Raw genomic sequence first — 27,055 nt, forward strand, 5'->3', positions numbered from 1 at the left:
CAAATGCCCCTGGGTTTCATCCCAGGACCTAATACAGAAAGAGAGACAGACAGACACACAGACGCAGACTAAAAAATAGGACCATTGCAGCTCGAAGGCAGAATGCCCCTGGGTTCCATCCCCAGTATCAAGATGATGATGAAGGGGAAAAAAAAAATGGAACTATAAAATTCCCCAAAGAAAATAGAACCAGACTGTCATGTTCCCAAAGTTTACAAACAGTCCTTTAAATTTTCCTTTCCTCAACTATCAGGAATCCACACTAGGGTAAAACTAAATACTATACAAGCATCCATCCAATGTTGTACTGTATAGACTTTAAATAAACTAAATAAACATCATTAGACTTTTTTTTTACTTTATCAGACAGACTTAATGGCACATTTTGTAATATAGTCCTAATTATTTCTACATTAAAAGTCTTTATTATTAAGTAAGTTGATAAGGCACTAATTTAAATGCTTCCAGAGTCGTGGCGTATGCTTGTAATTCCAGCACTTGGGAGGCTACAACAGGAGGATCATAGTTTGTGGACAGTCTTGGCTACTTCAGTGAGGCCCTTTGCAACACAGTGAGACCCTGCTTCAAAATTAAGAATGAAAAATAGGGTTGTGGATATAGCTGGGAGGTAGAATGCCCCTGGGTTCCATTCCCAGTACCCCCCCCCCCAAAAAAAAGCTTCCAGAATCAAAAGGCAGTTGGTAAATCACACTTGTAATCCCTGTACTTGGGGAGCTGAGACAGGAGGAATGCAGCCAGCCTCAGCTACTTCGTGAGGCCCTCTGCAACTAAGTGAGACCCTTTCAAAATAAAGAATCATGCCAAGCATGGTGGTACATGCTTGTAATCCCAGCATTCTGAGACAGGAGGATCGTGGTTTGCAGATAGCCTCAGCTACTTTGGTGAGGCCCTCTGCAATTTAGTGAGACCCTCTTTCAAAATAAAGAATAAAAAATTAGACTGGGGGTGTAGCTCGGAAGTAGAATACCCTCAGGTTCCATCACTAATACTGCAAAAATTTTAAAAAAATTTTTTTTTGCAGGATGTGGTGGCACACGCTTGTGATCCCCGTGCTTGGGAGGCAGAGACAGGAGGATCACAAAGGTTCAAAGCCAGCCTCGCTGACTTAAGAGACCCTGTTTCCAAGTAAAAATATAAAAATAGGTCTGGGAGTGTAGCCTGGAGGTAGAAGGGTTTCCAGGAACCCCAGTACCACTAAATAAATAAATAAATAAATAAGGCTGCGGAGGTAGCTCGGATGGGTAGAATGGCCCTGGGTTCAATTCCCAGTACCACAAGGGGTGGGGGTGGTACTTAAAAGAGGCTCTTACCTGTAGGGTCAAATAAGGCCTGGACATCGACGGCATCGGGAAGGCCCACCAGACTGAGCTCATCCCACAGCTGGCCAGCCTGGCCATCCGAAGCTGTCTGGGTGCTCACACTGACACAAGACACCGCATTCTGCTGAGGGGCTCGCTCCCTGAAAATAGAGTGAGGCGAGATAGACAGCTGTGAAAGTAATAGCAAAAACCGCTTCATTATGACAAAGCACGGCCAAATCCCTTACTTTATTAAGCATAAACTGTCATAAATCGACTTTTAGAATTCATTTGTTATTATTCATAGCATAATATTAAAGTGGGTGCCATATTATTTAATGTAACCAACAACTAAAAGTCTCCAAACCCACAATCAAGTGTTAATATCATAGTAGTAAATTTATTTCTTTATTCTCAAACATAATTTAAAAATAACAGACTCTCATTAATTCTAGTCAGGAACCATGTTAACATGACTACTCCCTTTGGTCTTACTTAAATCTAACAAAACATATCTTAATCAGAAAATTTTTAAGTGCTTTATCTTTCGTGTGTGTATGTGTGTACTAAGGATTGAACCCAGGGGCGTCCTACCTCTAAGCTACACCCCCGAACCCTATTTTGCTTTCTATTTTGAAACAGGGTGTCACTAAGCTGCAGAGAGCCTTGCTGAAATGCAGAGGTGGCCCCAAACCTGCAATCTTCCTGTTTCAGTCTCCCAAGTACTGGGATTACAGACCTAAGCCACCACGCTCCAACCTCTTCTTTTTTAAGCAAATACGCTGCCAAAGTAAGGACAATGTGTTTTATCTTAACAGAGACCTTCCACAGGAAAAAAATGGGAGTTAATTTATGTAAAGAACGGTTCTTACCTAGGGAATATGAAAACCCACTAACCAGTGTGGAAAGGGAGGCAGGGGTGGCGACAGTCAGCTACAGCTTTGATATAGTACCCCTGACATTACAAAAACTGGTCTGTGGCATGGTGTTGCAAGTAGTCTACATCAAGACTGTGCCTCACAAATGAAATGAAAGAAAAGGCAAAAGCAAAGTAAAGGCAGGGAGAATAAGGAAGACAGTATAACAGCTAAAAATATAGTGAATGCTGGATAAATAAATCAATAAAACCTGGGAGATTTCAGACCCTTAAGCCTTAAATTTGGGTATTAATAGCTTTAGATATTAAGATTACTTAGTAAACAAAGATGGCTATTGTGTTCAACATTAAATATGGGAAATCAGATGACTACCACTAAAACTTAAATCTTCTCCTCATATAATAGTATTTAACCTGATATAATTCTGAATTAAATCACTATTGAATATAGATCATAACTCACTGCACTTCTGTATGCTGGATATTTATCATGATTCCTATTAAGAGAAAATCAGCACAATGACCAGGGTACTAAACTTTTTTATACCTGGAATCATTGAAAAAAAAGAAGTATTAACATATTTCAAAAAGTACATTTAAATATCAAACCATATAAAATAACCAGTAATTTTTATATTCAGCATTAGAAATGCATAAAAAAGTTCGGCATGCTATACTAACTTCAGAGTCTCGTTTACATAAATGCCCACAATTAAATGAGAATAAATTCCTTTCTACATACATAAGCTCTATTCCTAAAAATAAATTCATTACTAACCATTTTGGGGTTGTTTTGTTTTGTTTTGTTTTGTTTTGCAGGTCTGGGGATGGAACCCAGGGGCATTCGACCTCCAAGCTATACCCCCTGCTCTATTTTTTATTCTTTATTTTGAAACCGGGTCTCACTGAGTTGCAGAGGGCCTAAGTAGCTGAGGCTGTCCGCGAACCATGATCCTCCAGGTCTCAGCCTCCCAAATGCTGGGATTACAAGCGTGCGCCACCACGCGCGGCTTACTAATCGTTATTTTATAGGAAGAAATAAAGACTAAAGACTAACAGTTCATCTATAAACGCTATTGTATTTTTTTATCAAAGTTTTGCACTAGTTGATTGCAGGCAGGGTATAAAATCCAATGAAATGGCTAGCCAGTCTATTATTAATTAGTTCCTAACCAGAAATTTAGTCAAATTCAGACTCCAGGTTTTGAGACTAGTTTATATGTATATACCATATCAAATGCCAATATCAGTCTTAAAGATGGCAGCAGCCCGGCACAGGGAAGAGCATCAAGAGACGTCAACTGAAATGTACACCCTCAGAGTATCAAGGTACAAAGCAAAAGAGGGAAAGAGCCCTTGATTATATAGTACTAATATAAACAAAAGCAGGAGCCCTAGATATAAACTTCCTTTGTCAAAATTTTAACAAAATTAACCACTTGTTTATACCTCAAAATTAACTTATATTTTGTAAATATTTAATATTACTACTAAGCTAAATTAACTGTCTACCTCTATATGATTGCCAAATTTTCTAAATGGACTTAATTAATGGGCTATTTATAATTACCTAGTAAATTTGTTAAATAATAGGTTTCATTAAGCCAAAGCTGTTTTCATAGTTATATAAACTCAAAACATTTTTCACTCAAAGTAAGCTTAATTTATAAAATAAGTAAATGAAGCCCAATTGTATTTCCCAGGACAAGATCTTATCTAATTTCCATTATAACAATAGAACATGAGAATATAAGTTGCAGGCTGGTCCAATCCATTAAGTTTGTTAACTACTGATGGCCAGTTTGCTGGACGTTAGATAAATGTTATTAAGACATAAACATTCAAATGATAAAAGATAAGGTTTGCATATGATGTAGCTAATGCCTTCAAAATACCATGTCTCTCCAAGTACAGAACAGACATTCCCCTAAACTCTTCAAAAATATTCCTTCTTATTGTTTCAATTTCTATTTCTACTTCAAGGCTTTGGCACAAGGTCAAACTAACTAGTACCACAATGCTTTCAACAGAAATCAGGACACAGGGCAGATAGGCACTTGGACACTTACATCATCGCTCTCAAGGGGCAGGACTGATCAGCCTTCCAAGTAAAATTCCTTCCTTCCTTCCTTCCTTCCTTGCTTCCTTCCTTCCTTCCTTGCTTCCTTTCTTCCTTGCTTCCTTCCTCCCTCCCTCCCTCCCTTCTTTCCTCCCTCCCTCTCCTCTCTTTCTTTTTGGAGCAGGACTGATCAGCCTTCCAAGTGAAAATCATTTATTCCCTCCCTCCCTCCCTCTTTCCTTCCTTTCTTCCTTCTTCCTTCCCAGGGGTGGTCTACTTCTGAGCTATGCCCCCAGCCCTACCTATTTTATGTTTTATTTTGAGACAGGGTCTCACTAAGTTACTAAGGCTATCCTTCAATGTGCAATTTTCCTGTCTCAGCCTCCCAAGTACTGGGTAACTAATATACACTACCAAAGCCAGCGTGGAATTAATTTTTATACTTTCTCATCAGCGACAGAAACTTCTACACCCTTACCCAGAAGAGCTGAGTTTATATATTGATAGCCTTGAAGCACAACTGTGCAAAGTATTTTAAAAGCATACTGGACAAGAATTTTAGGTAATTATAATTTACCCATGAATAGAGACACACATATACAGCTTTACAAATCACTATTTTTTTAAAAAGTATCTTCTACATCTTAGAAGGAGCAATTTAAACATACAATTACAAAAAGAAAAAAAAGGAAAGGGAAGAACAGGAAAGGAAAACAGGAGAGAAAACTGTATTATGCTACAAAATTTACAGACCATCAACATTCTCTGAAACATACACATATATAAATTAGAGAAATTAATGAGAAATGAATAAATGACACAAAAGATATAAATATTTTTAAAACTTTCTGATTTTATCATCATATTAAATTCTTATAAGTAATTAAGAACTAATTTGATGAAGGAAAGACTACATTGATAAAACAAAAAGACTGATTTATTGTCTTGCCACCTGTAAAATCCATGAGCTCTTCTCAGCTTATATTATGTTCTCTAAAATTTCTTTCCAAAAGTTAACTTTTGTCATCACACTGACTTTGTTAACATAAAATTAAGGTAACAAACTTTTTTAGAATAAGAAATTTTGGAAAATGAATTTTTTGGTTAATGATAAATAAAAAAGTACTGCAGGAACAACCTCATTTGTCAATTTATAAACATCACAATGAAAGTAAGTTGGCTTATTTTACTCCATTCCCAAACGGTAAGCTCAAAACTGCTTACCTTCTTGGTCCTCTCTGTTTGCGTGGAGCTGAATTTTGTCTTTTCTCACGGTTCCCGTTGCTGCTGTCATCAATGTCCTTGATAGCAGACTGGTTTTTCCATGGCAAGATAAATCCAGGTGTTACTCTGAATTGTTTCAAGTCTCCTTGCCCTAAGGAACTTTTTTCCCCACAGTAACAAAAAGCACAAAGCTGTTCACTGGTAAAAATAAAAAGCAAAGAAGAGATTACTCAAAACCCTTAATTAAAAGACAACTAGGTACTTGTGCTTTAAAATTATATTTCTAGTGAAAGTTGGGCTTTTTAGTATATTTTCTACAACCTAGTCTGTGATTATACATACCATGAAAGCAATCCGGCTTAGTATCATCCATACATTTGCAATCTCACTCTCCCAACAGCATGACTTGGGCTGGGGGAGGGCACACGGGCCTGAACCCAAGCCTCACCAGTGCTTAGTGAGCACTCTGCCACCAGGCTATGCCCCTGACATGATTAGGCTTTGAAAATAGTAAACATACCAAATCAAACAATTCTGGTTTGTATTTAGAAAGTGATCTTTTTTATAATTGCACTAAAGAAAATCGAAGTATTAAAAAGGTAAAGGAAAGGAAAACTGGGGATAGGGAAGCAGAAGCGGGTAAAGTTTAACAGCCCCCAGGCTGCATACCAGTTCTGTAGAACATATGGTAAGAACTGGACAGTACTTTCTTCACTCATGAGGTATATACCACGTAAGTACATACATGCAGGAAAATATAAAGATAGAAATTTAAATAGTTTCTTGCTTAAAGTTCCTGAGTTATGTGGTTTGTGCGTTTGTAGGGGATGACGGACCAACAGGACTGAGTAGAAAAGGCTTGACTTAGGTGAAGCACAGGGAATTTTTAGGGCTTTGAAACCATTTTGTATAATACCACTATGGCAGATACATGGAATGATGTAAGTCCTCAAAAATCATAAAACTATATAACTTAAAGATTAAGTCCTACTGTAGCTAAGAAATTTGGTTTAAAAAGAATACATCAAAGCCAGGCATGGTGGCGCACGCTTGTAATCCCAGCATTCGAGAGGCTGAGACAGGAGGATCGCGGTTCATGGACAGCCTCACTTAGTGAGGCCCTCTGGAACTTCGTGAGACCCCTGTTTCAAAATAAAAATACAAAAGAGGGCAGGGAGTGTATCTCGGAGGTCAAATGCTCCTGAGTTCCATCCCCAGACCCCCCCCCAAAAAAGCATCAGCTAGAAATGGTGGCACAAATCTATATTCCCAATACGGGGGGGGGGGGGGGGGGGGGGCTGAGACAGGAGGATTGTTTAAGGCCAGCCTCAACAACTTAGCGACACCCTCAGCAATTTAGTGAACCCTGTACCAAAATAAAAAATGAAAATAGGGCTGGGATAATAAAATAATAACAATAAAATAGTAGCTCAGAGGTAGATTACCCTTAAGTTAAATCCCCAGTACCAGAAAAAAATAATAATGAAAACACATCAGTACTAGTTTATCAGATATAAAAAATGCCACACTAAGGCAACACTGCTAAACTGTTGGGGGTAGAATTTGGAAATGGGGACTCTACTATCTGCTCAATTTTTCTGTAAGTATAAAAATTTTTCTTTCTTTCTTTCTTTCTTTCTTTCTTTTTTATTTTATTTTATTTTTTTTTATTTTTTTTTTTGGCGGTACTGGGGATGGAACCCAGGGGCATTCTACCTTTGAACAACAACCCCAGCCGTATTTTTTATTTATTATTTTGAAACAGGGTCTAGACTCCATTACTTTTAATAGGAAAACAGTAAAAGATAAGTCGGGTGTGGTGGCACATGTCTATAATAACAGTACTTGGGAGTGTGAGACAAAAGGATCACAGGTTGAAGACCAGCCTCAGCAATTTGGCAAAACCCTCAAAAACTTAGTGAGACCTATTTCAAAATAAAAGCAGGGATAGGAACAGGGATGTAGCTCAGAGGCAGAATGCCCCTGTCTCCAATCCCTAGCACCACATTAAGTAAAACAAACAAACAAACAGATAAGGAATGCATAATCAACAGATAACTTAAAACTTCCCAAATATTGGTCAACTAGAAAACATCTTGCTAAGAGCCCTTCAGTTAAAATGTAAAGGGAGAAGTGAAACTACGTGCTGACAACACAGCAAATTAAGTTTCAGAATAGGAAAACATTTTTTAAGCCGGCGTGGTGACGCATGTTCGTAATCCCCACGCTTGGGAGGCTGAGACAGGAGGATCGCACAGGTTCAAAGCCAGCCTCAGCTACTTAGTGAGGCTCTCAGCAACTTAGTGAGACCCTGTTTCCAAATAAAATATTAAAAAGGTCTGGGAGTATAGCCCGGAGGTAGAAAGCCTCTGGGTTCTACCCCCAGTACCACCCAAAAATAAATAAATAAATAAAAACCATCTCACCGGGCGTGATGACACATACTTGTAATCCCAGCTTTTGGGAGGCTGAGTTAACAGGATTAAGGTTCGTGGCCAGCCTCAGCTACTTAGTGAGGCCCTTTGCAACTCAGTGAGACTCTGTTTCAAAATAAAGAATAAAAACTGGGGCTGGGAACGTAGCTGGAGGCAGAATGCCAACTGGGTTCTCTCCCCAGTATCGCCTAATAATAATAATAATAATAATAATAATAATAATAATAATAATTAACACTTCTGAGCCAAGTGGCACATGATGTACTAGAGAGGCTGAGACAGAAAATCACAGGTTTAAGGCCAACCTCAGCAACTTAGTAAGACTCTGTTTAAAATGTATGTACCACCGGGCGTGGTGGCGCTCGCTTGTAATCCCCGCGCTTGGGAGGCAGAGACAGAAGGATCACGCAGGTTCGAAGCCAGCTGCACTGGCTTAAGAGACCCTGTTTCCATATAAAAAAAGTATAAAAATAGGTCTGGGAGTGTAGCCCGTGGGAATGTAGCGGAGGTAGAAGGGCTTCCAGGAACCCCAGTACAACCAAAAAATAAAAATAAAAATAAAAATAAAAATATAAAAAATAAAATGAATGAATGTATGTATGTATGTATGTATGTATGTATGTATGTATGTATGTATAAGGGGCTGGGAATATGGCTCAGATATGGAGCACTCCAAGGGGGTCTGACATGTGACAGAGGGCAGAGCAAGCCTGAAGGTCCTCAGGCAGAGACCTGACCAGTGTGCACAGCAGCATAGAAAGAGCACAGTAAGTCAGAGAGACATCCAGGGGTAGATCGATCCTGTCTTTTAGAAATAGCAACACCTGACATGTTCTATATATTTCAAATATTTAATTTAAATAGAACACAGCCATCAAAGATAGTATAGGAGACTTAATTTACATTTTAGAATATCTGCAAATGTACTAAGAACAAACTGGATAGTCTGTTAGATAAAGAGAACTACTTAAGTAGAAAGCCAGGCATAAAGAGAACTACTTAAGTAGAAAGCCAGGCGTGGTGGCGCACACTTGTAATCCCAGCATTTAGGAGGCTGAGAACGGAGGATTGCGATTCACGGGCAGCCTCAGCTACTTAGTGAGGCCCTCCAAAACTCAGTGAGACCCTATTTCAAAAATAAAGAATAAAAAAATTAGGCAGGGTGCGTAGTTCAGAGGTCAAATGCCTCTGGGTTCTATCCCCAGACCTGTGTGTGTGTGTGGGGGGGGGGAATTATCCAATCCCCAGTACACCAAAAAGAGGCGGGGTGGGGGGAGACGACAAGAAGATGGAGGGAAGGAGAGAGAAAGAAAGCAAGGAAGTGAAAAAATTAAGGGGCTACCACAGCCTCCTAAGGAAAACAATGACTTCAACTCAGATGGTAGGCAAGTTAAGACATACAGAAGATGTGGATTATCTTCTGAAGGTGAGCTCTGATATATACTGAGTTAGATAGCAGATTATAAGATAGAAAACAAGACTTAACTCTAAAGTTTGTGGCCTAAGCAACTGGGTAAATACTGGTATTATTTACTGAAATGGGGAATATGTAGTGGGGCATGGTGGCACAGACCTGTAATCCCTGTACTTGGGAGGCTGAGACAGGGGGATCCCAGTTTCAAGAACAGCCTCAACAATATAGCAATACTCTCAGCAACCTAGTGAGACTCTGTTTCCAAGCAAAAATTGAAATGGGGTAGGGGGATAGCTCAGAGGTAGAATGCCCCTGGACTGAATTCCCAGTACCATGGAGAGAGGAAGGGAGGGAAGGTTAGAGGCAGAGGCAGAGTCAGGAGTAGTTCTGTACTTGAGAAGCCAAGACAGGAGGAATGCAGGTTTGAGGCCAGCATTCACAACTTAACAGAACATTTCAAAATAGATAATAAAACAGGGCTGTTGGTAAAGCTTGGAAGTAGAATCCCTAGTACCAAAAATAAAAAAATGTTGTGGATATGTTAATGGTATCTAGCACGCTTCATCATAAACATCAAGTGTCTAGAGGGAGGCGTTAAGCAAATAAATGGGCACAGGAGTTTGTAGTCAGGGAAGATCAGCCTTAGAGATCCAGATGAGAAGCTCAGAAAACAGGAAGTTCATAGCAATGAAACTAAAACACCACTAAAAAGCAGACAAGACTCACCAACATTATAGAGGTGAAGAATCTTCACAGAAACACCAAAGACAAAACAATGAGTGAGGTGGGCCAAGAGCAAGAAAGAGAAATCACCTCATTATTCATGTCTTTCAAGTAGGGCCTAAAAAATACAACTTCAAAGGTGAGCTACAAGCCAGGTATGGTGGTACACACCTTGAATCCTAGTATTTGGGAGTCAGAGACAGGAGGACTGGAGGTTCAAATACAGCCTCAGCAAGTAGTAAGACTTTTATCAACCTAAAGGGATGGTTTCAAAATAAAAATAAAAAAATAGGCCTGGGGTATAGCTCAGAGGAAGAATACCCTGCATTCAAACCTAGTACCACCACACCTACCCCCGGAAAAAAAGGTGAAACTGTACACTAATAGGTTATAATGCCCTCTCTTTTAACAAATGGGGGAGGGTAATGAATAAACATATTATCTTCAATTTATAGGTATGTATCAAAAATTAATTCGTATACTGAATGGTAGCAGCAATTTCTTGGGCCAGGAGTGGCATATTGCTGATACTCTGTCGTCATCTGGGTGACTAGAGCACAGCCTCCTGTTCTCCCCGCTCTGCAGTGGCGAAACTCCACTGCCACCTTCTGCCCCAACTACACAAGAGTTAATAGCCTTAAATTTAAAGCTCCACCCAGATGAACATCCTGCACCCCCACTGCCAGTCTGCATCAGCTCACGGCCCTTTCCCTAACACGAGTCCTCAACCCAGGCTTTCGTTCTCTAACCTGATTTTGGCTTCCACACCAACAGAGATGAGGGCGTTTGTAGGCTCCTCAGACAGGGGAGGGTGGGAGGCCGAGGCCGGCTGGCTGCTGCTCTCCACTTCAGCGGTGGCATCCTCTTCTGTGTACTGCTCTTTGATTTCTGCTTCACAGTAAACAAAGGAACATAAAGAGTTATTTTGTGTTTGTGTCTATCACTGGTGAATTTATAAAGCTTATGTGACAGTGGAAAAAGAATCAAACAACAAATGATACTTCACAAATGCAGGAAAGGGTCATGTACATAGTTGAGGGCATTGTTGATACTCATTCTCTTCTGCAAAGATGATAAAATAATGTAAAACAGTATACTTTTCCTTGTGTCCAAAGTACAACAGACTCAGGGAAGTTCCATCTTAGCAATAACTTTAAGAATCTTATCTTTGGGCCAGGCATGGTGGTACGTATCTGTAATCCCAATAACTTAGAAGGCTAAGACAGTAGAATCGCAGGCTCAAAGCCAATCTCAGCTACTTAGGGAGACCCTGTTTCAAAATAAAAAATAAAGGGCGGAGGGGGTATGGCATGAAAGAGGAATGCAACTGGGTTCAATCCCACTACGGAAAAAAAAAAAAAAATCTTATTTTTAGGTTTATAACAGTTGATCTGTTAAACATATTGTATTTCTTTATTTTTCTTTTTTTTTTTTTTTTTTTTTTTTTTGGTGGTACTGGGGGTGGAACCCAGAGGCTTTCTACCTCCGGGCTATACTCCCAGACCTTTTTTATATTTTATTTGGAAACAGGATCTCACTAAGTTACTGAAAGCCTCACTGAGTAGCTGCGGCTGGCTTCAAACCCGTGCAATCCTCCTGTCTCAGCCTCCCAAGCGTGGGGATTACAAGTGTACACCACCACGCCCGGCTAAACATATTGTATTTCAATGTGACTTTTTTAAGTTTCTTCACATTTTATAAATAATAGATATCATTAATTTAAAATAATCATTATGTGTTCTAATAAGAAGCATTTTAAAATCTAAATATTTGAAGGAAACCCACCTTGATTCTGCCTTCTTCATTTCTCCGCAGGACTCTAACATCTTATATCTCTTTTCTCAGGAGGCAACTTAACTGCTGAAAATATTTTCAAACACCTCCAATCCCACAATCATCCTTCTCCTCCTTGATTTTGGGGGTCTTGTTTTTGCTTTGTGCTACTGGGGGTTGAACCCAGGAGTGTCACCTCTGAGCTATGTCCCTAGCTAGCTCCCGTCCCCTTTTTTGGAAACAGGGTCTACATTGCTAAGGGCTTTGCGAAGTTGCTGAGGCTGGCCTCAAGTCTGTGATCCTCCTGTCTCAGCATTTCAATTTCTGGAATTACAGGTTGGCCACCACATTCCTTTTGTTCTTCCCTTAAAATAATAACAGGTCGGGTGTGGTGGTGCACGCTTGTAATGCCAGCATTCAGGAGGTGCAGACTGGAGGATCGCGGTTCATAGACAGCCTCAGCTATTTAGCGAGGCCCTTCGCAACTCAGAAAGACCCTGTTTCAAAAAATAAAAATACTAGCCGGGCGTGGTGGCGCACACTTGTAATCCCTGAGCTTGGGAGATGGAGACAGGAGGATTGCTCATGTTCGAAGCCAGCCTTGCTGACTTAAAAGACCCAGTTTCCAAATAATATATATATTTAAAAAAATAGGTGTCTGTGAGTGTAGCCTGGAGGTAGAAGGGTTTTCAGGGACCCCAGTACCACCACCAAATAAAAATAAAAATAAAAAACTAAAAACTTGGACTGGGGGTGCAGCTCAGAGGCACAATGCCCCGGGTTCCATCTCCAGTACTGCAGAGCGTCATCATCACCACCATCACCCACTCTGGCTTTCATATACTACCGGAATAAAGATGCACTGCCTCTCCACCAAGTTCCTCATGATATTCCGTGTTCTTAACTAGACCAGTCTTTCTAAATGGAAATTTATTTAGATCTTTCTATACCACCACTACCAGCGCCACCCTACAAATGTTCCTTTGCCCCTGCAAACAAACAAAGCTTAGAGAGTCTACTGGGCTCCTCTTCTTACCACCAAACTTCATGAAATGGCACTTTAGAATGACTGAACCCCATTATCTCTCCCCTCAACTTTTTCTACACACCCGTCCTCCTACTAAGCAACTGTTGTCACCAATCCCACCAATGCCAACTTAACTAACAATCCAGGAGCCACTATCAAGCCTTTAAAACATCCTAAATTTGACGGGCGTGGTGGTGCATGCTTATAATCCCAGCGTTTGGGAGGCTGAGACTGGAGGATTGCAGTTCACAGCCAGCCTCAGCTACTTCGTGAGGCCCTCTGCAACTTAATGAGACTCTGTCTCAAAATAAACAATAAAAAATAAGGCAGAGGATATAGCTCACAGGTCAAATGCCCCTGGGTTCCATTCCCAGACCCACACACACACACACAAAAAAAAAAAATCTAAAATGTCATTTCACATAAGGACTACCTCCTTAAAGAAAGGCTCTTGTATCTTGAATAAACAGGGAGAAATAATGGATGAATGTAGAATCTACAGTCATAAGGACCTCAAGTACCAAGTAGACTACCTACTAGCTATTCAATATTATATAAAGTCATCTGTTTTACTCATCTGTAAAATGAAGATTCTACCTTACATCCCACAGGATAGTTAAAAGATTAGTTGGTCTATTTTCTGTCTCTTCATCTTATTTCTTTTAGACCTCAAAACTAAAATGCAGCTCTTTAGATGCTCTTTTTTGAAGAACGTAACTATCCTCCAGGTCCCAACCATCTCCTCGGGACACACCTGTGGCCCTCACTGGCTCCTGTGTACAAGCAAATATACCACAGCTCACACTTCATATCACATTAAACTTGATCTCTCACTTCAGCACTGCAAGCTCACTTCCCTGTTTTTTTAACTATCTTCTAAATTCAAAATACATTTTAGGAAAGTATTCTGAAAAAATGAACAACTTTGCCGGGCGTGGTGGCGCACGCTTGTAATCCCCACACTTGGGAGGAGACAGGAGGTTCATGCGGGTTCGAAGCCAGACTCTGGCTTAAAAGACTCTGTTTCCAAATAAAATATAAAATAAGTCTGGGAGTGTAGCCCGCAGGTAGAAGTGTTCCATCCCCAGTACCACCAAAAAAAAAAAAAGAACAACTTTGATAACTGTTAATTGTGTAGTTAGAAAACTACACAATTTATATGCTGTTAAATAAAATTAATGATAGCATGAAGCACCAAATGGATGCTTTTGGTTTTCATAGTTAAAACAACATGAATTTTTGTGTTCTCTTTAAAACTGAAACTAAAAAGTTGACCATAAATTGCTTATCAATCAAGGTATCTTGTCTATGTCTATTGATAAAATTGATGGAATACCTAGAATTGAATCTACAAATATGTCTGCATCCAAAAAACAATTTGCAAACTTTTATACATTAAAATTCTTTTTTTATTTTTTATTTTTTGTGTGTGTGGTACTGGGGTTCCTGAAAGCCCTTCTACCTACGGGCTACACTCCCAGACCTATTTTTTATACTTTTTATTTGGAAACAGGATCTCTTAAGCCAGCGCGGCTGGCTTCGAAATTGCGCGATCCTCCTGTCTCTGCCTCCCAAGTGTGAGGATTACAAGCATGCGCCACCACACCTAGCTATACATTAAAATTCTAAATTTAAGGTCTGGGAGTGTAGCCCGGAGGTAGAAGGGCTTCAGGAACCCCAGTACCACCAAAATAGATAGATAGATAGATAGATAGATAGATAGATAGATAGATAGATAGATAGATAGATTTTAGCTGGGCATGGTGATGCATGCTTATAATCCCAGCATTTGGGAGGCTGAGACAGGAGAATAATGGTTCGTGGACAGCCTCAGCTACTACTTAATGAGGCCCTTTGCAACTCAGTGAGATCCTGTTTCAAAATAAAGAATAAAAAATAGGTCTGGGGGCTTAGCTCAGCTACTCAGAGAGGCCCAGAACACAAGAAGGCTATACCATTTTGTACCATTATAAATACTGAGTAACAAGAAAGGTAAGAGTAGGAAAAAGAAAGAAGAAATGTAAAGGAAGAACAGCAGTGCTTCAGAAGCTTGCAGGCAGTGAGCCAAGTGGGGCAGGGCCATGCCACTCCATTTCCTGGGTGTATTTTTCCTCTTTCCTTCCCTTCGTGCTGTTTCTTCCAATGAAGTCTGGCCTGTCTGCTTCTCGTTAATATGCTATCTACTTCTTATAGCATCTAAGCAAAAATTTTCTTCTTCTGGAAATTCTGCAATAGTTCTAGCTTTTAACGCCCCTGCTCAAAAAAACAACAAAAATACAAAGCATTTAATATCTTTAAGGGAGGTTCTACTACTTATAACTAAGGAGAAACAAACAGGAGAACAGTGTCTTTCTGTCTCTAGAGAACCAGAAGGAAATGGCAAGGTTAGACATGAATGTTAATTGCAGGTTGGTAGGTTATCAGGTACACAGCCTTTTGAAACTGGGTTGCCTCCATGGGGGAGGGGGGCAATTCCGGCTCCGGGGAAAGTGTGTGTACACGTGCATTTATAAGAAGTGGGACCACGACCACTTCTGAACCACAAAGAGGTTAGATCTCATTATCTGCCAATGTCAAGGCAGGACAACTAAACCAGTGCCCTAATCTTCATAAAATTGTAAAAAGTTTTGGCAGAAAAATGTGCATCCAATTGTACTGGTTAAAAATTATGCTGGCCAGGGATCCAACCAGAGATGTCCTCAAGAGATGCTCTGGGTAAATGGCTATGAACCTAGTGATAACAGATGGAATACTCCCTGATGCCAATACTTGGTTATCTACAGTTTATCACAGAAAATGCAGACGAAAAAAAGCTACCGATTCAACCATTAAAGTGGTCCAGGCCAGACTACTTCGCCACATTATAGAGTTCTTGCCTTTCATGGGGATCTATCTGTTCAAATTGCCTGCAGCCCAAACTTGTCAAAATTCTCACACACACACACACACACACACACACACACACACACACGCTTTACATTTAAATTTTTCAGAATGATACTTTTCTTTGGTATAAAGTCCCCACTGTATCTCTCCCCTTACTTTGAACCTGTCCTGAATACAGGCAATGTTACTTGGTCACAAAATGATCTATACCCAGAAAGGTGAAGACCACAGCAAGCCTGAGGATGGAGGTAAAGGATGACTTTTATCCCGAGCCCCTGTTTGTGGTTAATTTCTAGCCACTAGGTGGCATATGTGCAATAGCAAAAATGTTCTCCCATTATGTTGGCTCTTGGTGAGGTTCTTGATAGTTTTCTTGGCTGAATAAAAGCTCTTCAGTTTAATGCAATCTCACATACTGATCCTCCCTATAATTTATTGTGTTTTTAGAGTCTTACTGAAAGTTGTATGTTTTTGCGATACTGGGTGTATAACCCAGGGGCATTCTACCTCCGAGCTACACACCCAGCCCTATTTGTTATTCTTTATTTTGAAACAGGGTCTCACTGAGTTGCAAAGGGCCTCACTAAGTAGCTGAGGCTGTCCGCGAACCACACGATCTTCCTTCTCAGCCTCCCAAATGTTGGGATTACACGTGTGCTCCACCACACCTGCCTTCTTTGATCCTTTTTTTTGGGGGGGGGGGCAGTGATACTGGGGGTGGAACCCAGAGGCTTTCTACCTCCAGGCTATACTCCCAGACCTATTTTTATATTTTATTTGGAAATGGGGTCTCTTTAAGTTGCTGAGAGCCTCACTAAGTATCTAAGGCTGGCTTCGAACCTGTGCGATCCTCCTGTCTCAGCCTCCCAAGCACAGGGACTACAAGCGTGCGCCACCACGCCCGGACTTTGATCCATCTTGAATCGACTCTTGTGCAAGGTGAGAAAGTCAAGTTTATTTCCACTTTTCTCATAGAGTTAACGAGTTTTGCCAACAATGTTTGTTGAAGAGGCTGCCTTTTTTCAAGTGTATGTTTTGGCCCCCTTGAGTCAAAAATCAATTGGCTGTAAGTGTGTGAGTTTGTTTCTGAGTCTTCTGTTTTGTTTTGTTTCTTTCTCCATTGGTCTGTGTGTCTGCTTAAGAAAGCCTAACATGATCACCCGAGCTTTTAATCCCAGCACTTGGGAGGCTGAAACAAGAGAGCAGGTTTACAGTCAGCCTCATCAACTTAGTGAGGCCCTCTGCAACTTAGTAAGACACTGTTTCAAAAAATATAATAAAATAGGTTTGAGGGTATAGCTTAGAGATAGAATGCCCCTGAGATATATCCCCACCCAGTAGCAAATAAATAAATAAATAAATAAATAAATAAATAAGATAAGGAAAATAAACCACCCGTAGTGGCGTACATCTGTAATCCTAGGACTTGCGAGGCTAACTCAGGAGGAACTCAAACTCAAGACCAGCCTCAACAACTTAGTGAGGTCCTGTTTCAAGGTAAAATAATAAAGCAAGTCTGGCAATGTAGCACAGGCATAGACTGCCCCTGGGTTCAATGGTTCAAACCCCAGTACCCCTCCCAAACACACACACACACACACACACACACACACACACACACACACACACACACTGAAACCAAAGTCTCAAAGTTAATAAAGATCACAAAACTAATGGGAAAAAAGCTGCAACTTGGGCGAGGAAGGGTCTGAGCCAGCGGGCTGAGCTTGGAGCCTGCCAAGAGGCAAAGCCAGGCCTGGAGCCAGTGGGCCGGGACTGGAGCCTGCCGTGCGCGGGGTGGGGGTGGGGAGCACCAAGGCCAGGCCTGGGGCTTGTTGAGGAGCAGGCCTAGAACTGGGGCCTGCTTCACAGCAAAGGGCCAGCAGGTTTCTTCAACTGTGTGGCCAAGAAGCAATAGAAGCTGCCGCTGCCGCTGCCTCACCTAATCTCTCAGCAGATTCCCAGACCCTAGTGACCTCTATTAAAAAAAAAAAAAAAAAAAAATTTGGTTGTGAGTGGATCATCCTGTCAAATATGCCTGGGTCAAGTATCAGGTAGCATAATACTATTCTCCTCTCTCTCAGCCCCCTTCACCTACATACAGTGATAGAGTGGCAATACTTCTTACACTTCCTTCATATGAACGCTATAGAAGAAAATATACCTAAGAAATTGCATAATCATGTCCTCTCCTGCTTTTGAATAGCAACGGTCAAAAGATGTGTGTGTGTTTAGCTTATCTTCTATACCCACCACATCTGATGTGTGTTGTAAAACTAAAGCACTAGCACTGCTTGCACTGAAGTGGCAAACACTTCATTCATCCCATCTTTATCCACCAAACTCCTTAAAATGCCAATGCTGATTAATAGGAGCAAGGTCACTAACACAACAGTGTTGCAACCAAAATGCATACAAATGTGAGGCATTGTTTTTGAGAGGGGTTAAATGTCTGGAGAAGATCCATAGATGGTAAAGATACATGCTGAAATTTGTTGGGTTTTGTGGTAATGTAGATTGAACCCAAGAGCATTCTGCCTCCCAGCTATACCCTCAGCCCTATTTTATATTTTGTTTTGAAAAGGAGTCTAAGTTGTGAAGGGCCTCATTAAGATGCTAAAGCTGGCCACGAACCCTCAATCCTCCTGCCTCAGCCTCCCAAGTACTGGGATTACACGCATGCACTACCACACCTGGCAGATTTGTTGGTTTTCTTTTAGTTTCTTTTATTAATTGCAAAAATTCATTGAAAACACATATTTTGAAAAGTCATAGGAACAGTAGGGGAAATATTTGTAATAACTTTTAAAAAAACATCTAGCTGGGCGTGGTGGCGCACGCTTGTAATCCCCGCGCTTGGGAGGCAGAGACAGGAGGATCGTGCAGGTTCGAAGCCAGGCGCGTGTGCAGGCTTAAGAGACCCTGTTTCCAAATAAAAATACAAAATAGGTGTCTGGGAGTGTAGCCCGGAGGTAGAAGGGCTACCAGGAACCCCAGTACCACAAAAAAAAAAAAAAATCTATTGAAGAGCTTTATTTCAGCCTTAAAAATATATCATCCAGTGATAATGTCTTCAATCTTCTAGACAAGCCAGGTGTTAAATGAATAGCAACAAGTGACCCCAGTTGATGTCAGGAGAGCAGAAGTACCCAGCCAAACCCAGGCCAAATTCCTAACACACAAAATCATGAGACATGTCTATTGTTTTAAGCCATGTTGTTTCGAGATGTTTTGCTATGCAGCAATCAATTATTGAAAATTTATTTTTAAACTTGTTTGCAAATTGCATGGTATGTTTAATTAAGAACTGAATATCACACTCTAGGAACCCAACTTGAAAAGTGACAGCTAACACAAACACTGACAATAACTATGAACGGGAAAAGGACTGGGCAGGTTCTGCTCCAGTCAAGAAGCGACCCACATGATACCCAGCCACAGCTCCCTGGGCACCCGGGGGTGCAATTACACCATCTGTCCAGAAGATAGCGCACCGAGACTATGTAGCAGACAGCGCCACTATCCCCAATGACTGTATAACTTTGAGTTTGAGGAGAAAAGGTATGAAGATACCAGGCATGGTTGCCCACACTTGTAATCCCAGCACTTGGGAGGCTGAGAAAGGAGGATCGCATAGGTTTGAAGCCAGCCTCGGCTACTTAGTGAAGCCTTCTGCAACTCAGTGAGACTCTTTTTCAAAATAAAGAATAAAAACTAGGGCCAGGATGTAACTCAGAGGTAGATCCCCCTGGGTTCCATCCCCTATACCACAAATAAATATGTAAATAAATAAACTGATTCAATGCATTCATATCTAAACAAAAAATAAATTAACAAACTAACAAGAGTAAAAATACAAGTAAATTAAAATTCTTAAGCTACATAACTAAGCCTTTTCTTCAAGCCAAATGCTACCACAACCTGATATCAATTTGCAGCTGCACTCAAAAATATATAATGGTTTTTGGGCATACACATTTTAATCAATGAAATTTCTATTCTTGGGTTTTACAGAAACTCATAAACATTAAGCATATAACCATTCAGTAAATCATCATTAAGACTCAAAAAACTGAACTAAAATAACATGATTTCAAAATTCTATTTCCTACACCTTATCAAGTATAATGACAAAGCAGGAGACTCTTATCTTGTCTGTGCCATAGATTTCCAAATGTATTGATTTACTAAGCCCCTTTTCAAGGGAAAAAAAAAATTACTCAGTGCCCTCCTGGGCTCACCACTGCCCCCCCCCCCCGGCAAGGCCCCCACTGCATCAGAGGCTACCAGCAGGGGCAATGTTGGCAACTTTGAGAATCTGTGCTATAGCAAGTAAAGGAACGCTAAGGGCTAAAAGTTACCACCAAGAACCAATAGTTATTACACAGTGATAGTAAAAAAATAAAAAATAAACATGTAAGTGGGTCTGAAAACAATCTAATATTTTAGGACAAGGTAATAAAATGCCACAGTTGCATCTTAATGTAAATAATCCCACTACATAAAAAAATCCTCTGAAGACAAACATGGTGGTAAATACCTGGTGGTAAATCCCAGCTCATAGGTAGGCTGAAGTAGGAGGATCACAAATTTAAGGCCAGCCTGGGCAACATTGTAATATATGAACTCAAAATAAAAAAGGCATGTGCTGGGCATGGTGGTGCACGCTTGTAATCCCCGGATTTGGGAGGCAGGGACAGGAGGATGGCGCAGTTTCAAAGCCAGCCGCGCTGGCTTAAGAGACCCTATTTCCAAATAAAAATATATTAAAAAAAAAACAGGTGTCTGGGAGTGTAGCCCAGAGTAAAAGGGTTTCCAGGAACCCCAATACCACCAAAAATAAATAAAATAAATAATTAAAAAATAAAGGCTCAGAATATAGCTCAGTGTTACAGAATTCACCTAGCACAGGTGAGGTCCTAGATTCAATACCCAGTACAGTGTGTGTGCATACACACACACACACACACACACACACACACACACACACCACTATGAATGTCAATGGTCTAAATGTACCAACTACTTAAAAAAAAAAACAGAAACTGAGGCCAGGTGTGGTGGCGCACGCTTGTAATCCTCGTGCTTGGAAGGCTGAGACAGGAGGATCGCACAGGTTCAAAGCCAGCCTCAGCTACTTAGTGAGGCTCTCAGCAACTTAGTGAGACCCTGTTTCCAAATAAAATATAAAATAGGGCTGGGAGTATAGCCTAGAGGTAGAAAGCCTCTGGGTTCTACCCATAGTACCACCCCCCAAAAAAAACTGTCAGAATGGAACAAAACACAAAGTGTACCTACATACTGGACAGAAAACAACCTCTTTAAATATACAGACTCATAGATTAATAGTAAATGGATGAAGAAAGATATTCTATGCTGTTATTATACTGATAATGGAAATACAAAATGGTACAGTCACTTGACAGCTTGGCAGTTCCTTACAAAATTAAACATACTCAACAAACAACTCAGCAATTCTCTTGCTTGGCATTTACCCAAATGGGTTGAAAACATGACCACACAATTTTATTTATTTATTTATTTTTATTTGCAGCACTGGGGATGGAACCCAGGGGCATTCTACCTCTCAGCTACACCTCCACTCTTTTTTTTTTCCATTTTGAAACAGGGCTTTACCAAGTAGCTGAGGCCATCCGTGAACCTCCATCCTCCTGTCAGCCTCCTGAATGCTGAGATTATAGCATGTGCCACCATGCTCCACTAGCAGATTTTTTTTTTTGGGGGGGTGGTACTGGGGTTCCTGGAAGCCCATCTACCTCTGGGCTACACTCCCAGACCTATTTTATATTTTATTTGGAAACAGGGTCTCTTAAGCCAGCAAGGCTGGCTTCGAACCTGTGCGATCCTCCTGTCTCTGCCTCCCAAGTGCAGGGATTTCAAGTGTGCACCACCATGCCCAGCCAGCAGCTTTATTTTAATTGTCAAACCTTGGAAATAATCAAGATGTCCTCCAGTAGGGGAATGGATAAACAGACTGTGGTACAACCAGACACTAAAGTAATAGTACTAAAAAGAATCGGTTTATAGCCGGGCATGGTGGCGCACGCTTGTAATCCCCGCGTTTGGGAGGCGGAGACAGGAGAATCGCCCAGGTTTGAAGCGCGCAGGTTTGAAGTGAGCCGTGCTGGCTTAAGAGACCCTGTTTCCAAATAAAAATATAAAATAGGTCTGGGAGTGTAGCCCTGAGGTCGAAGAGTTTCCAGGAATCCCAGTACCACCCCCCCAAAAAAAGAATCAACTTATGAAGACACAGAAGAAATGTAAAAGCATATAACTAAATTTAAAAAGGCAATCAAACTGGGCACAGTGGCACACACATGTAATCCCAGGACTTGGGAGGCTGAGACAAGAGGATTGCACAAGTTCAAAGCCAGCCTCAGCTTTTTAGTGAGGCTCTCAGCAACTCAATGAGACCCTGTTTCCAAATAAAATATAAAATAGGTCAGGGTAGTCCAGAAGTAGAAGGCCCCTAGGATCTATGCCCAGTACCACAAAAATAAATAAATAAACAAATAAATAAATATTAAAAACTAAGCAACTTCTCAACAGAAACCTTAGAGGCCATAAAAAATGTGATGTAATATTCAAGGCCCTGAAAGAAAATAAAACTGCCAGCCAAGAACACTATACCTAGCAAACCACCCTTCAAAAATGAAGAAAAGGTTGGGTGTGGCAGCATACACCCATAATCCCAGTACTTGGGAGGCTGAGACAGAAAGATCGCAGGTTCAAAACCAGCCTCAGCAATTTAGTAAGGCTCTTGGCAACCTAGCAAGACTGCTTCCAAATAGAAAATCAGGCTGAGGGTATAGTTCAGAGGTAGAATGCCTCAGGGTTCACACCCAATACCACACACACACAAAAAAAAGGGCATAAAAAAGTAAAAGCTGGGCGTTGTAGTGGCGCACACTTGTAATCCTAGCACTCGGGAGGCTGAGATAGGAGGAACGCAATTTGCAGCCAGCCTCAGCTACTTAGTGAGGCCCTCTGGAACTCAGTGAGACCCTGTTTCAAAATAAAGAATCAAAAATAGGGCTGGGGTGTAGCTTGGAGGTAGAATGCCCCTAGGTTACATCCACAGTACCACAAAATGATGGATGGATGGATGGATGGATGGATGGATGGATGGATGGATGGATGGGAGAGTGTGTGTGAGAGAGCGCTGGGATGTAGCTCAGAGGCAGAATGCCTCTGGGCATTCTAGGGAACCCAATACTGGGGGTGATGGGGACCTTGAAACAAATAATTGAAAATGAAAACACCACAAACTGAAATCAATGGGATACAGCAAAAACAATGCTAAGAGGGAAATTCATAGCAATCAATGCTATAAGTAGCTTCGAGGTAGAATGCTCCTGGGTTCAATCCCTAGTATGGCAAAAATAAATTAATAAATTACAAACCTAGAACAGATGAATTTCTAGACACGTGTAACTTAACCAAAATTGAACTATGAGGACACAGAAAACCTGAATAGGCCAATAACAAGGAAATTGAATCAGCAATAAAAAGTCCACAGCACCTTCCCAAAATGCCCAAGACTGCTTTTTTATTTTCTTTTTCTTTTTTGTGTTACTCTACCACCCAGCTACATTCCCTGTCCCCCTATTTTTGTGGCACTGGAGATGGAACCAAGGGGTATTCTACCTCTGGGATATACCCCCAGACCTATTTTATATTTTACTTGGAATTAGGGTCTAAGTTGCTGGTAGCCTCATTAAGCTGCTAAGGCTGGCTTCGAACCTGCGATCGTCCAGTCTCAGCCTCCCAAAACCAGACCTTGATAACATTTTTGAGACCAGTCTCACTAAGTTGCTCAGGCTAGCCTCAAACTTACAATCTTCCCATCTCAACCTTTCAAGAACCTGGGATTATAGGCAAGCATCACTGAAACCAACAGATTTTTAACCCCCCCCCCCCAGTACTGGTGATGGAACCCAGGGGCATTCTATCTCTGACCTACAACCCCAGCCCTATTTCTTATTCTTTATTTTGAAAGAGGGTCTCACTGAGTTGAAAAGGGTCTCATTAAATAGCTGTGGCTGGCCAGGAACTGTGATCCTCCTGTCTCAGCTTCCCAAATGCTGGGATTACAAGTATGAGCGACCATGCCCAGCTTTTACAAAACTTTTTGAAGAATCAATGCAAATTATTTTCAAACTATTCCAAAGTACAAAAAAAAGAAAGAAAATTTTTCAAAAATCATTGTGAGGCCAGCATTACCCTGATAACAAGACCAGAAAAAGATGACCAAAAAGAGAAACTACAAATATCCTTGATGAACATAAATAAAAAACCTCCAGAAAATATTAGCAAATCAAATTCAACAGCACTTCAGAAAGATTATATACCATGATCAAGTGGATTTTTCTCAGTCAAAAGGTTAACGTAACAGATACAAATCAATAAACAACAACACATCACATTAAGAGAATAAGGAAACTGAAATAGGGAAATCACAGGTTGGAGGACAGCCTCCACAACTTAGTGAGGCTAAATAAATTTCAAAATAAAAAAAAAGTAAAAAGAGCTGGGGTGTGGCTCAGAGGTACAATAACCCTGGGTTTAATCCCCAGTGAGAAACACACACACACACACACACACACACACACACACACACACACACACACACACACACACACACACGAAAGACAGCCAAGCACAGTAATGCACTCCTGTAATCTCAGTTCTTGGGAGGCTGACACAAAAGGTTCCTTGCAGGTTCAAGGTCGGCCTCAGATAGTAAGACCTTCAGCAATTTAGCTGACACCCTGTTTAAAAATAAAAATAAGGGTGGGGGTATACCTCAAAAGTAGAACACTCCTGAGTTTAATCCTCAGTACTACCACCAAACAAAAGCATGAGGATAACCGGTTCTGTGGCACTGTTAGGGATAATATATTATACCCCTTTCTCTATTTCCTGGCCTCTGCTCTGCTCCCCCCTTGCTCCCCACCAGCATGTGCTACCTCACGAAGGGCTCAGAAACAAACCGCCAAGTGACCATGGGCTGAAACCTCTGAACAACCTGCCAAAAGCGATCTTCACGGTGTCTCTCTGAGGTATTACATCACAGCAATGCAAAAGATAACGCCGTTTTCATCTCATCGTTACACATTGCACTCATGAACTGAAAGGTCACATTCTACACAAATGTGTAGAGTGCAAGTGTGCCAATTTAAAAATAGGTATTAGTAAAATAAAATATATTGAGAGAAAAATAAAAATTTTAATTCAGGCGTGGTGGCACACACTTGTAATCCCTGTACTTGGGAGGCTGAGACAGGAGGATCCGGGTTTGTGGCCAGCCTCAGCTACTTTTGAGGCTCTCTGCAACTTAGTGAGACCCTGTTTCAAAATAAAGAATAAGAGCCAGGCGTGGTGACGCACACTTAAAATCCCAGTGCTTGGGAGGCTGAGACAGAATCAAAGCACCAGGTTCGAAGCCAGCCTCAGCTACTTGGTGAGGCTCTCAACAACTTAGTGAGACCCTGTTTCCAAGTAAAGTATAAAATAGATCTGGGAATAAAGCCTAGAGGTAGAAAAGCCCCTGGGTTCCACCCCCAGTACCACCAAAAAATAAAAAAATAAAAACAAATAAAGAATAAAAATCAGGCTAGGGGTGTATCTCAGAGGAAGAACACCCCTAAGGTTCCATCCCCAGTACCACAAAAAAAAATTTTTTTAGTAAAACCTCTTAAAAATTATAATGAGGCAAACTAGAAGCATCAATATAAGCTCATGTTTATAAGTGTGTGTAAACATTGACACTTCTGTCCCATTACTAGTGCATCACTAGAGTGTGCATGACTAATTCTCAACATAAACATGATGTGCATGCCTGGCACCTAGCTTTTGTCTCTAACACTGTTTCTCCACTGAAATTACTAGTTCTTAAGAGTAGCTGATTTCATATATTAGAGCATGAAAGAATTAAAGGTGGGCCTAAAAGATACTACTTACAAAGATACTACTTACAAAGGTCAACAAGAGCCTGGTGCAGTTGCACCCACATCTAATCCCAGTATTTAGGAAGCTGAGACAGAAAGATCGCAGTTAGCAGGGTGTGGTGGCCCATGCTTGTAATCCCAGCATTGGGAGGCTGAGATCAGAGGATCATGGTTTGCGGACAGCCTTGGCTACTTAGTGAGACTCTGCAACTTAATGAGACCCTGTTTCAAAATAAAGAATTAAAAAAAAAAAAAATAGGGCAGGGGGTGAGGGAGTGTAGCTCAGAGGTCGAATGTCCCTGGATTTCATCCCCAGACTCGCAAAAGGAGGAGGAGGAGGAGAAGGGGAGGAGGAGGAGGAGGAGGAGGATGATCACAGCTGAGGACAGCCTCAACAGCTTTAGCAAGGCCCTGAGAAACCTAAAAAGGGAGTGTATGCTCAAAGGCAGAAGGGCTCTGGGATCAAGCCCTAGTAATCAGTAAGGGGGGAGGAGATGACAAGCCTTGTAATCTTTTGATACTGTACTTAAGTTTTCAGAAGAAAGCTGACAAAGACCACCAAACTATAACAACTTGGTTAGTAATAAAGTTTTAATTATAATTAACTGGCTTATATTAATTAAAACAAGCTTGTAAATAAATGGTTGTATGGTTCTCAAAGAAAAATTTAATTTCTCTTCACTTAAGTGAAGAGAAATTCAAACTGATTTAATTCAACTTGGAAAAGGCAGAGACGATAACAGCTATCACCTCAAAAGAAAAACAAGATTTTCTTACCAGGAAGAATTAATAAATTGCTCCCTGAGACTTCTTACTACTTGCCCAATGGCCAGTCCTATATTACTCATTTCTACCTGAGGCAGAATAGAAGAAGTAAAATATTAGGTAAAAAGGAGCCAATATGGGAAGAAAAGAAGAGTATGGCTTTAAAATCTGGAAAGGTCATCATCTCTAACTCCTATGGAGCGTCTTAGGCAGAGTCACTGTGCTTGCCCATGACACAGCCAGCACCCACCATGGCAGGGTGCGCATTTTAATTATTACTATCATATTACTACAAATGATTAAGTGTGTCAAGGCATGGGATTTATGTCAGGAAGAGAACCTTCTAATTAATATATCTTCGAGTCTTTAGATCTTCATGGAAAGCTTAAGATCTTATAGCAAACGGAGCAGGTAGAAATATATGGAACTCTTTTCTTGGGTTTATTTGCAGGTTGATAGTTTTTCTGTTTTTTGTTTTTCAGGGTTTTTTGTTTATTTGTTGGTTGTTTGCAGTTCTGGGGACTGAACCCAAGGGCAATCTCCAACCTCTGAATGCCCTGCTTTTGTATTCTTTCTTTCATT

The 27,055-nt window shown here is 40.8% G+C and overlaps 1 protein-coding gene across 1 annotated transcript in view; it reads right to left on the reverse strand.

The window, feature by feature from the left end:
- Positions 1-27,055, reverse strand: part of KMT2C (lysine methyltransferase 2C) — a gene marked incomplete at both ends in the record, with an annotated part of 244,663 nt that overhangs the window by 164,629 nt on the left and 52,979 nt on the right. Inside the window, 3 exons of the mRNA XM_080701295.1 lie at positions 1,332-1,480; positions 5,480-5,677; positions 10,801-10,939. Coding sequence (XP_080557421.1) covers positions 1,332-1,480; positions 5,480-5,677; positions 10,801-10,939 — 486 coding nt within the window. The remainder of the gene's footprint in view (positions 1-1,331; positions 1,481-5,479; positions 5,678-10,800; positions 10,940-27,055) is intronic.

The sequence above is a fragment of the Muscardinus avellanarius genome, assembly GCF_963383645.1.
Source record: "Muscardinus avellanarius genome assembly, chromosome: 9".
Taxonomy (NCBI): Eukaryota; Metazoa; Chordata; class Mammalia; order Rodentia; family Gliridae; genus Muscardinus; species Muscardinus avellanarius.